The sequence below is a fragment of the Leopardus geoffroyi genome, chromosome D3 (assembly GCF_018350155.1).
Source record: "Leopardus geoffroyi isolate Oge1 chromosome D3, O.geoffroyi_Oge1_pat1.0, whole genome shotgun sequence".
NCBI lineage: Eukaryota > Metazoa > Chordata > Mammalia > Carnivora > Felidae > Leopardus > Leopardus geoffroyi.
This window is the reverse complement of record NC_059339.1, coordinates 1,609,073-1,621,146: the sequence shown is the minus strand read 5'-3', so window position 1 is coordinate 1,621,146 and position 12,074 is coordinate 1,609,073. Positions and strand designations below refer to the sequence as shown.

Below are 12,074 nucleotides of genomic sequence, written 5' to 3'. Positions count from 1 at the left end.
AGGTCGATGCACACAGTGGTGTCTTCTGTATGTTTACATGTGATGGTTTCCCCGTGAGTCGTGGTGTGTGTCCCGACAGCGTCTCACAAGGTCAAGGAACAGGACACGGTGCAGACCCCAGAGCCCTGTCCTGGGCTTCCCCCCACCCCTGCCATCAGTGGTCACATGACCTGCAGTGCACATCCCGCTCCCATCTAGTTTGCTAAGACGCAGCCCATGAATTATTCCTTCGGCGTCTGTTGGCTGTTGTCACCCAGAGGCGCTTGGCTGATGAAACACCCGCTCTCGTGGTGCACGTGCCTCACCCCAGGGCCTCTCCCGACGGCGACCGGGCACCAACCAGGATGAGTGGCCAGGGCCAGGGGGAGGCCCACTTCTGTTTGGGGTGTTCCTGAAACACGAGGTGTTTTTGTCTCAAACCTGCAGCCTCCCCCTGAATGAACGGGTCGCAGGGTTGGGGGTCAGCGCCTCCTGACTGTCTCGGCAGATGGGACTGTCCTATGGAGGCCAGGAGAGTGCTTGCCAGATGAAAGCACACAGACCCAGGCAGGGAGAGAGCCCGGGAGGCGGGGAAACAAACCCCAGAGAAATCTCTGGAGAGACGGACGTGATGACAAATTGTAGCCAGAAATGCCGGTGGCTTAACCGTTGCTGCCACACTTCTCTCTGGGTCTTCATACAGAGCCAGCAGGTGACAGAGGGCTTGAAATCCCATCGGTCACCAGCTGTGTCCCCCCCCCCCCACTTCCCACAGTGGTGGGGGGGAGTCACGTGAGCTCGTCCAGTGGCAGGGGCGGGGTGAGGCTCCCGCTTATGCAGTGCCGGTTGACGAGAAGTCATTTGACTTAGGAATTTTACCACACGTGCTTAGGAAGCTTAATGTGTCCGGACCGTCTGCCCCCATCTCCCTCCGCTCCCGTTTCCGCCTCCTCCAGCAGACACGCCCGCCGACTGCTTGTGCCTCCTCGGGGCCTCCCGCGGATGCCGGCGAACATGAACGTGTGCTCACCGTCCGGGGCCCGTTCCTCACCATGTCTGTTGTCCTCTGGCTTTAGCAGCATGGCAGGGGGGAGCGGCTGCAGAACTGGCGGGCTGTGACCCCCAGACCCGCGGCCTGCTCCGGACAGGCAGGTGGTTTCCAGCCTCTTGTTGTTCCAGACCAGGCCTTGGCTTGGCCCAGGGGTCGAGGAACCCAGGACGTAAATTCGCAGAGTGGATGGGGCCGGGCTTGCAGGGTGTCAGACGGGACCAGGGTGAGCCTCCCCTCAAAACGCACACAAAGCCCTGCCAGAATCATACACGTAAGAACACAAACGGTTCAGAATCCAGAACTCCAGGTTTTACCGAACGCATAAAGCTGAAAAGCAATCATTCAAGAGAACCGAGTCCCGCGGTTTAACGCGGGCTCCTGGCCTCCCTGCCCTCGCGCCGCTGGGAGAGGCAGGGGCGCTGCCCACTGATCTCACAGCGGAAACTGCTGAAGCGGTCACTGCATCTCTGTGGCCCTTTCTCCACGTGGCTGAGTGTGGCTTCTTGTGGTCCTAACACGATTAGCCGGGGAGGAGGGGTGTAGGGCTCTGCCACTGGCGAACTCACATCGTTGACCTCTTCCATCCTCCCTGACCCTGGGCGACTCCGTTAGGGTCCTCGTCGTGCAGGCGACAGATGAGGGCAAGTGACGTGGGTCTGGAGCCGGGAGCCGGGCCGCCCGGGGTTGAGGTGTCGGTGAAGACACAGCCAGGCCGCGTGTGGCACTTGAGCCTTCTTGGCGGGGTGTAGTGGTCCAGGCCGGGGCCCCTCCCGGCCCCCAGCACGGAGCCCTGGAGGCCGGGTGGCCAGGCCGGGAGGAGGCTGACAGCGGAGAAGGAGTGGGGAAGCACTGAACTCTGGGGGAGTGGCTGCGAGGCCCCGGGCGTAAGGTGGTGTCAGCAGTGGAGCCTGAGGAAGGCCTGAGGCCGGGGCCCCCGTTAGGAGGCCTCGCAGGCAGGTGCCAGGGCTGGGAACGCAGACCTGCCCGTGGGGATGGCCGCCAGGGTGGGAGGCCTGAGCCCCTGCCTGCACTTCTGCGCACCAGGCCGGGGTGGGGAGGGCCACCTTGCCTGTGAGGTCGGCCCGTGAGGCCTTGTCCTTGCCCGTGGTCAGGCCTGACCGTGCACACAGGGTTTGGGCCTGGAGCAGGACTCCTGGGCGAACTTGTCGCTGACCTCCGGGTTTTGCAGAAGGAGGAGAGAGGTCCCGGCCACAGCACGGGCCTGGATCCTGCAGTAGCAGAAGGAAGTCCTGGCTCTCGCTCCCCCTTGCCGCCTCCTGCCTTGCCAGGCTCGCTCAGGGCCCTGCAGAGCTGCTCGGGAGGGGACAGGTTGTGCCTGAGGCTCTGCAGAGACCTCCTCAGCACCCCCCCCCTGCCCGACAGACCCCAAGGGGAGCCTCCCAGCAGGTGCCTAGCCAGGAGGCAGATGCGCTGTGGCCTCCAAGGATCACGTGGCTGCTGGCCCGGGTGGGGCCAGGAAGTGAAAGTGGCAGGTGCCTTTATGGATGCGAGTTCTTATCTCTTCAATGATCTGTTTGCGCTGTGGGCGTTGCCAGTGTTTCTCATCAGATGGGGAAACTGAGGTTCCAAGGGTATGAGCACATCACGTGGGGTCCCACACAGTGAGCAATGCTGAAATGAGGTTTGAGCCCCAGGCCTTCCCTTGCCGTGTGCCTGGGGGCAGAATGGGCTGGGCGGCTGCCCTTTCTCGGCATAGACGTGGGCTCCCAGAAGGTGCTCGTCCGTGTGCCAAGTGGAGGTAAACGCCCAGGGACCCATGTGGGTTACGTTTCTGCAGTGACGCCACCTGCTCGCTCAGAGCGAGGGGGGTGGGGTGGGATCAGGACCCTCACCTTGGCTTCCGTTGCTCCCCTTGTGCAGGTGAACGTCGGCATCCTCGTCGCCGTGACCAGGGTCATTTCACAGATCAGCGCTGACAACTACAAGATCCATGGGGACCCTAGTGCCTTCAAGTAAGCTGGACTCTGGGCCATCGCTGGTGGTCTCGGCCACACGCAGCTGCCCGCAGGTAGCGGGCGGGGGGCACTGGGGAGCCCTGGGCTCACATCCTTGCTTGCCTGTTATGTAGCTCCTCTGACCAGGCCCAGCCTCACTGCCCCGCATGCGAAAGATGGGGGCTACCGGATGCTATCTGGGGACAGCTCCACCCCAAGGGCTAGAGGCCACCTGTGGGGGCGAAGGAGGAAGATCGCAGGTTCCGTCCTGCCTCGGCCCTGCCAGCAGCCCCCAGCTCTCCCGTCTGTAAAGGGCTGTCGCACGGAGGAAACTCCTCTGGGTGCAGCTGCCCGAGGTGCTCCCGGGCTGGTCCGTCTGCAGGAGGAGCAGGTGTCTCTGGGGAGGGACTCCCCCCCCCCCCCCGCTCCTTCCACACGTGACGAGGGGACCCCGACAGTCCCGGCCCAGTTAGCAAGAGGCCTCAGGGAACTTCAACTGGATGTATTCTCCCCAAGATCTTCTGTTTTGATGTTTCAATTTTTAAGAAAAAGCCAGCACGTTTTGAGACCCATTTCTCACAGCCACTCCTCTCACATACGGGTTTTCCAGGATCTGAAAATGAAGCTTAAGTGGTCCATGATGGTTTGTTCCCAGATTCGAGGGTTTTAACTGCAGTGACTTTAAGAAAACTTGTGGCTGCGGCTTCCCCGGCAGCTGACCTGTGCAAACCGTCCTTGGCTTTCAGGGTTTGTGGCCGGGAGCTGCCAGGGCGGGGATCTCGGGCGTCCGACCGGGAGGCTCAGTGTGGCCGTGTTGCACCTCCTCCCGGAGCTGCTGGACGCGTGTGAGGCACCTGTGCCTGCTCGTGCGTTTGTCTGTCACTCACTCATTCACTCGTTCAGTCGGGGGTCACGTCCCGAGAGCCCACCGGGCCCTGGTGCGGTGCCGTGCTCTGGGGTCGCGGGGATGAGGCCCCAGCCGTGGGGGAGCTCGCGGTCTAGCGAAGAAGCGCACGTGTGGTCACCGTGCCCAGTTACGAGGGGCAGGCAGCCGCCGAACTGAGCGCACAGCTCACGTCTGTCTCCGGGCTGCCCGCTGAGGCCCTGGGACAGAAGCCCCGGTGTGCAAAGCTGGCTGTTTCAGAGGTCGGGGAGACAGTGCGCTGTGTTGGGACACCCTGGGGTCAGACGTTGGTCCGGCTGGCGCTCAGTGGGCGCTGACTCCGTGTAAGCTCCGCCCTGGGCTTGCAGACGCGGGAGGGACCACGTGCCTTCATCACGGAGCCCACATCCTGAGAAGGAGCCTGCGAGGCTGATGCGGGGCGTGCCTCCCACCCCGCTGGGTCCGCCCGGCCGGGGCCTGGCGCTGCTCTCCGCCGTGGGTGTCCGGGATCGGCGTTCCCATCGGATCGGGGTGGTCAGTGAGGGTGCCCAGAGGGCGCGCCGGCTGCAGGGGAGCCGTAGGGGAGCTGCCGGCTGGGTGGGGACCCCGTCTCAGGTCCCGAGCGGTCGGCCCCTCACCCAAGATTACCTGCCGGGCGGAGCCCAGGCCCGGCCCCCAGCAGGGCCGTGTCTGCTCCCGCTCAGAGGCCTCCGGTCGAGAGGCCGGTCCCTTAGACCCACCGGCACCTGCCCACCCCCGCCAGAGTGGCCGCGTCCATCCACCTCTCTCTTAGGTTGACGGCGAAAGCTGTGGCCGTGCTGCTGCCCATCCTGGGAACCTCCTGGGTCTTTGGCGTGCTCGCTGTCAACAGCCAGGCCGTGGTCTTCCAGTACATGTTTGCGGTTCTCAACTCCCTGCAGGTGAGAGCCTGTGGACTCCCGGGGGAGGCCGGCCGCCGCGTGAGCAGATGTGCGCGGCAGGCTGCCACCGGGGTGGGAGGGAGACCCCCTCTCTGTTCTTGCCACACCCCCTGGGGGCCCACGGCGTGAGCCTGCCCCGCGGCCGGGCGCAGAGGCGTCGATGGGGCACACGCCAGGCGCCCAGCACACGGGGCCTGCGGGGTCGCCACCCAGTTCATCCCGCTGGTGGCCGGGACTGGCGGGAGGCACAGTCAGGCCTGAGAGGGAAGACGGCAGCCTGCGGGCAGCTCTGGAAAGGGGGCCGGGTGTGGGGAGGCGGCGACGGCGTGTCTCTCGGGTCTGGGTTCACACGTGTCCCCCGCGTGGACGGGCAGGGAAGGGTCAGCAGCCTGGAAACCCGAGGCTTAGGGTGCTCAGACCTGCGTCCCCAGACACACAGCCCCCCCAGAGGAAGGGTGGAGATGGGTGCCCACCGCCACCCACAGCCCACACGGCCGAGCCGAAGGCTGGATCCTGGCAACCGCGAGCACGGCCCACCGGCCCTCGCTGTGCAGTCACACCGCGTCCGGGTCTTCCTGACCGGGGACCGCATCTTACGGATGAGCGTCAGGCTTCTAATTTGTAACAAGCTTCCACCCATCGTCTCCCTGTGGTTGTTCACAGAAGAACGTGACCGGTTTTGCTGGCTGTAGCCCTTACACGCCCTGGGTCCTGGGCCACCTCCCTCCGCTCTGGATCCCAGCTTCCTCCCCCATTCAGCGAGAACGGGCCCCACTAACGGGGCTGCTTCGGTGCTGAATGAGATGACTCGTGTGAGGTGTCGCCTAGTGCTGGACACGTAGCAGCTGTCTCCGGGGCTTGGGGGACATCCTCATTCTCGTGCCTGCTTCGTTGTTATCATCGTGCTGTCTGAGATGAGGACACCAGGGCTCAGTTTAAGGAATGGTCTGATGTCCATGCCGTTGTCCTTTCCCAGCATTTCTGCTCATTCCCGGGTCCAGCCTGTCTGGGAATCCACCTCTGTAGACGCCTTCGCCCAAACAGCGTGGCTGTCACGCTGGTGCCCGCCTCTAGGTTAGATTTCAGGGTGGGACCCGCGACGCCCCTCCATCCTCGGGGGCTCCAAACCGTAGCATCAGGATTGGCACACAGCTCACCTACAGGCTTCCTGGCACTGAGCCGTGCCAGGACCTCTCCAGAGCCCATGTGGCCTTGGGAGGAAGCCCTGGAAAGTGCCGCGATAAAACGCAAGGGCCCTAATCCTGTGTTCTCCCCTTCCTCCCCAGGGGTTTTTCATCTTCCTTTTCCATTGTCTCCTGAATTCAGAGGTATGTCTACTCTTACTTCCTGATGATACGAAGCAGGCTATTCATTTCTGAAAGGGCACGGGGCGCAGGAACTGTCTTGCCCCGTCAGGCTGGTGTCTGGGAACGTAACCCTGGATAGGCTTTGGTAGGCGCGACAAGTTGTGCGCAGTGGGGCTGCTTTCCGTCAGCCCTTCTCTCGACTTCTGGCTGCTGAGCAACACTCGGCGTCCCCCTCCTGGCGTCAGGCGGGCCCTGCCGGCTCTGCGGAGGGCGGGGGGGATGGGGACAGTGGAGGCAGCCTAACTGTCCGCCCTGGACCTGCTCGCTGCTGCCTGGCATGTCAGGGACAGTAAGATGCAGGTGGCCTCCCAACAGTCCTCCCCGAACGCATCTGGGGTGTAAGAAGGCGGCCTCGTGACCACGGGGTTTGGGGGGGACTGTGTCACAGGCCCTCCACAGGCCCTGGGGCAGCTGGGGTGGGCTCGTTCTCAGTACGGTGTGGGCGTTGCACCTGCCGTGCACTTGGCCTCGGGGAGGGGAGAGGCTCCAGGCCTTGTCCCTCAGGATCCGTACTTGTACTAGGCAGAGGTCCCACCCCACCTGGGTGCTCTGCAGAGGGTCCGTTTGTACAGGGCTGGGTCAAGCAGCGAGGGAGGGGAGCTGGGGGAGGGGCGGGGGGGTCGCTGAGGATGATGGTGACCGGTGGGGGAGGGCTCACATGATTGCCAAGACCAGGGAGCAGCCCGGCAGAGCCCGAAACTGTGGTCCACCAGGTGGGAAGGCCACGCGCCGCCTACCCGGGGTCTGCTGGCTTTTCATCTCCGTTGTTTCTGCTGCCGTCACACTCTGCCCCCTCCACCACTCCTTGTTGAGTGTGTCCCGTGCCCCGTGCAGAACCGTGACGAGGCCGGCAGGGGCCAGGCCGGATCCAGCTCTCTCCCTGTGCGGCCCTGGCACGGTGATGGGGACAAGGTCCGCGCCTGCCAGATGAGGCAGTGAGTCTGGACCTGATGCTTCCAGATCCTGCCCGTGCCCTGCAGCTGGTGTCCCGGGGTGCTCTTTCGGCACGAATTGCTAGGGACCTCTGAGAAAGATCTTTTACTGTTGCTGTCCCCACCACTGAAATTGCTCCTAACCAATCCGCCGTCTGCCTTCGAAGGTGAGGGCCGCCTTCAAGCACAAAACCAAGGTCTGGACCCTGACGAGTAGCTCCAACCGCAACACTAACGCGAAGCCCTTCAGCTCTGACATCGTAAGTGCCACGCGGCGTCCCGTCTGCGCCCCCGCTTCTCGCTTCGATCCTGTCCCGAGCACCTGCACCCCTACCGCTTGGGACCCGCAAGCTCTCGTCTGCTGCGCTGTCCCTGTTACCTGGAAAGCCGAGGCGGCTTCCGGCTGCGCTGAGCTCACCGGGCCTCTGCCCTCGCGGGCCTCCGAGACCCAGAGCCCCCGGCGCGCCTCTCGTTCCTTCCCCGAGCCTGTTCTCGGCAGGGCCACGTCGTGCAGATGGCTGCCCGTGCGTGTCGTGGCGGCGAGGCCCGGGCACCGGCGGTTCTTGCCCAGCCTGCTCACACCTGACGTGGCCTGCAGGCTGCGTGGGCTCTGGGTGACGCGAGGCCCACAGCGGGGTCCTCCGTCCTGGTGGTGTCACGCGACCTTCTCTCCTGCCCGTTTCCCCGGGGGCAGTGCTTCTGTGTTGCGTCAGGAGGACGGAAGGATCAGCTGACCAGGAGGCGGGCCCCGGGCATTCTGCTGGTGTCCCAGGGAGGCAGGACGGTCACCAGGCACAGCCCAGCCATCAGGGGTCTCCTTCCTCTGCAGACGCCCAAGATCCGGGGTCTTGGCTCTCGGGGCTCTCGACAAACCTGTCCTCTCAACACCGGGCTCCTTCGCCTCCCGCGGAGATGCAGGCAGGGCCACCGGGCGCCTGGGGCACGTGTCGGGCGTTCTCGTGGCGCCACCACCTCCGAGCTGAGCTCGGGTCCCGTCCTCGGGAAGAGCCTCCCGGGTGGTGCGGAGTAATGGCATCCCCGGTGCGGTGTTGCGCTGCCTCCGTCTGCACCGTTTTGCTTATTTGTGCGAGCGTGACGTTGTCTGCCTCCCACGGGGTGCACACCCCCGGGAACAAGGACCTGGTTGGCTCTGCTCGCTGCTGTGACCCCGCAGCCTCCAGCAGCAGCGAGGCGTGCTCAGTAAACGCACGTGGAGAGCGCAGGGCCAGGCGGGCGCGCGGCAGAGGGCGCACGCCAGCCCCCAGGCGCGGGGCCGAGGAGCCCGGGCGGAAGGCAGAGAGCAGTGTGGCCTCGGAGTTCAGGGTCCTCTTCCTCGGGGAGCACGGGGGCCCGGCGGGTTCGAGGGGAGCCTCATGCGGCTTTCCGGCCCGGCAGTTCCGCGCCCGCCGGGACTGGTTTCCCATCGTGGGGCAGGGTCTTCTCAGCTTACTCCTTTGTGGTTTGCAGATGAACGGGACCCGGCCGGGCACAGTGTCCACCAGGCTCAGCCCCTGGGACAAGAGCAGCCAATCTGCACACCGTGTGGACCTGTCTACCGTGTGAGCAGGGAGGCTGCAGCCGCCGTCCTGCTGCTCAGAACACACCCGCAGACGAACCACGAGAAGCCCTCTGCCTTCACCACGAGACCCTCTCCTTGCTGCTGTCTGGATATGGGGGTCGTGGCCCCCGGGACAGGCTTCCTTGCCTCCCACCCGCCCCGTGTGACAGAGCCCACCGCCGGGCCCGCAGCCCTCCCGGCTCTGGTCCGCCTGTGGCCGAGCGACTGTCCCCCAGGGCACCTGCTGTGGGTGCACAGGCCCCAGGGCCTGTCGCACCAGGAAGGGTGGGTTAGCCTGGGAGCCACGATGGGGCCTCGGGACCAAAGGGGAGGGTCCCGCGGGGAGGCGGAAGCCCCCAGAGGGTCAGGCAGAGGCGGACGGGCCGTGTGGGGAGCGTGAGAAATGTCCTCGACCTGCTGAATCAGCCGCAACAAGCTCCGAGGAGCCAGCGCCAGCTGAGGGGGGCCCCTCACGCTCCGGCCGTGCCGCCCCTGCCAGGCCTCTGCGGGGCCGGGGCTTTGGGCTGGGGTCTCTGGCCGCTCAGGCCCGGCCGCGGGCGAAGAGCCAGGTGGGCCGCTGCTGGGAGTGCTCCGGTCCCTCTCAAGGTCGGCCTTGACGTGGGCCGCGCCGTGAGCACCTGAGCCTTCCCTGCACCCGCGGCCCCCGGGAGCTGGCTGCCGGCCTGCGGTTGGCTTCCCGCGGCCCAGCTTCCCGGAGCTGCTTCCTGGTCACTCACAGACACCTGTCTGTGTTTAACGGGCAGACGCGGTGGCGGGTGGTGCGGCGGGTTCCGCGTTGCTGCGACGGCAACCACACCTCGCCGCCCGCACGGCCACCCGAGCCACGGACCCGGGGACGGTGGCCTGACGGTGGCCGGGTCTTCCTGTTGATGTTGCTTTGCAGACTGGGACTCGGGCCCGTAGGAGATGGGAGCGACCCTTACCCCTCCACGCGCGGGCAGGGTCCTTGACCCTAGATGTGAACCCAGACGCCACCGAATATTCGGAAACAGGCTGTGACCGCTGGCTGTGACCGTGGCGTCAGCACTAAGGGTCTGTGAGATGTGTGGGTGAGAAGTTCAAACCCGTAGCCGATACTGGAAAATCTTCCTGTAAAGCTGTGACCGTGGTAGCATTAAGCCCTTCCCGCCCCATGCGCCCACTGGGTCTCGGAGTGAATTTTCTCCATGGTTCTGTGGACCTTCTCCATCTTGGTCGGGTGCCTTCCTAATGTAACGCACCCCCGTCACGGCGGGCGCAGCAGTCACCCACAGGCGTCTCCTGCGTGGGGAGGGGCTGGACACAGAGCCACGTGTCGACCGCAGGGGATCTTTGTTCTTCCGTCCCAGTGAGGCCCCGGGCACAGCAGCGACTCGGCACAGGGTGACGATGTCCGTTACCTTCTGTGCAGCCCCTGGGGACGGGCTGGGGTGTCGACCGCCACAGAGACCCCGTGTGTAGTGAGAAGTCCGAGCGTGCCCGGCCCCTGCCCAGGCTTCTCCTCATGACTCCAGAAACCAGATCGCTTGCAACTCACGGGCATCCTTGTCAGGCCCGTGAGCCCCTAGAAGTGAGAACACTGTATCCTGAGGTCTACACTTGGATTTTTGTTTCTTTTGTTTCTGGTGAAGCAAATCAAGTAAGGAACCGTCTTCACTTTAGATGGATTTCTTTTGTTTTAAACTCAGCATATTCGCTCTACATAGCTAATCTATCAAGGGAAGTAATGAACAAATTTTTATTTCTAATGAAGGAAAGCAGTGCACTTTATTTATAGGCTATAGGTTTCGGCTTCTGCGGTGCTTTATTATCTACACGTAATTTGGCCAAAGATAAGAAATTGGAAAGGACAGCGTGTTTAGAGTAGTTTATGGCACAGGAAAGACGATGGATGCCACTGAGGAGTGAAAATATGTTGTAATTTTTATGAAATAAAATCTTAATGTCCTTAAGATGAAGTGTAGTCCTGAGGTCTTTTGCTTGTGGGAGATGAGCGGGACTGAGTCTCATGACAGAAATCTGTGGAGAGACACGTGGGTGAAATCTTGCCCTGGGATTCACTCACCAGCTACTTATTCAGTGCCTACTGTGTACCGTGTGCCCGGCACGTCCTAGCTCTGGGGACACCATGGTGGATGACATCCCGGGGCTCTTGGGAGCCTCCCTCCCGAGGGCGGGCCGGGGGGACAAGCACCGGCCACGGGGCAGGGGGTGGGGGGGCAGTGGGGAGAGGGTCCGTGCAGCCCCGTGTAGACGTGTGCTGGGTGCGGGAGCTCCAGCCACCGCCGGCCACCCGGCCCCGCGCATTCGCTTTCCCACAGTGTTTGCAGGGATGACAGACGTACCTCACTCGGTCCTACGTCGTATCTGCTGCACAGCCGTCCGCTTTTAAACTTCTCAACCACCTTCCGTATCGCTGTGTCGCGTTCATAATTACAGTTGTAATGGGTATGCATAAAACATCCAATTACATGCAGTGTTTTACCAGATCCTTGAATTATCTTGGGATTTCCACGCTTCGGTGTTCTATACGGTTTATATGCGTGTGACGTTATGGTTTTGATAGACTTTCTGTCTTCGTACACTAGGTAGGTGCGTCAGTAGATGGAAACTGATGTCTTTGATGTTCTGCTTATGCCTTTTTTTTCTTATCTTGATTGTTTTCCAGGTTAAAATTTGACAGTTGGGTTTCTGCGTCAAAACGGAAATAATTCCGTGGCTCTTAAAATGTTTTTCCAGATTGTTACCAAGATAGGTACTGGGTCAGCGCTCAACACCAGTGAGAAGTTATTGATGACTCTTGTTTTTTTTTTTTTTTCAAATATTTTACCAGCAAGGCGTGTTTGTCGTCAGTGTTTTTGTTGCCAGTTTAATACGTGTGAACGTGTCCTGATCTGCATCTCTCTGGTCCCTGCTGAGAGCTTTTCACGTGCCTTTACTTCCTTTCCCTCCTCCCGGAAGGGAGCTGATAATTGGGAACACACAGGGCGAGTAAAATCACGTATTTGCCGTGTAACTGTCTCACTTGGGTGCTGGGCGTCCCTGTCCCAGCCTCCTGTGGGGGGTGTGCCCTGTGATGGACACTGCCCCGGGCACCACAGGGGCCTCCTGCTCTCGGACTGAGCTCAGCCCACGACCATCCTGAAGATGCCTCGCTGCTTCTTGGGGCACCGCATCCACACGGTGGGCACGCTTCCTGCTGACTCCACCTGCCCTGATAGGGAGGCAGGTGCGGTGGGTGGGCCGAGGGCCCCCCCAAGGCGGCTCCAAGGAGGGTCTCGTGGCCCCCGGTCACACCTCCTCCCGCGGGAGCCCCAGAGGCGTCGCGCAGCGGCCTCCTCGTACTCACGCGGCTCCCGTGGAGTCCGCCTCTGCAGGTCTGTATCTGGCTGGGCGCAGATCGGCCTCGACAGCATCTCCCGCCACGTT

General features: G+C 62.8%; 1 protein-coding gene across 4 annotated transcripts in view; it reads left to right on the top strand.

Annotated features, from left to right (window-relative positions):
* Positions 1 to 10,603, top strand: part of ADGRD1 (adhesion G protein-coupled receptor D1) — a 126,510-nt gene extending 115,907 nt beyond the window's left edge. For all 4 annotated transcript variants that reach the window (XM_045459387.1, XM_045459388.1, XM_045459385.1 and 1 more), the window contains 5 exons: positions 2,912 to 3,003; positions 4,662 to 4,788; positions 6,075 to 6,116; positions 7,255 to 7,347; positions 8,555 to 10,603. In XM_045459387.1, the coding sequence (XP_045315343.1) occupies positions 2,912 to 3,003; positions 4,662 to 4,788; positions 6,075 to 6,116; positions 7,255 to 7,347; positions 8,555 to 8,650 (450 nt within the window). In that variant the 3' untranslated portion in view covers positions 8,651 to 10,603. The remainder of the gene's footprint in view (positions 1 to 2,911; positions 3,004 to 4,661; positions 4,789 to 6,074; positions 6,117 to 7,254; positions 7,348 to 8,554) is intronic.
* The last annotated feature ends 1,471 nt before the right edge of the window (positions 10,604 to 12,074 follow it).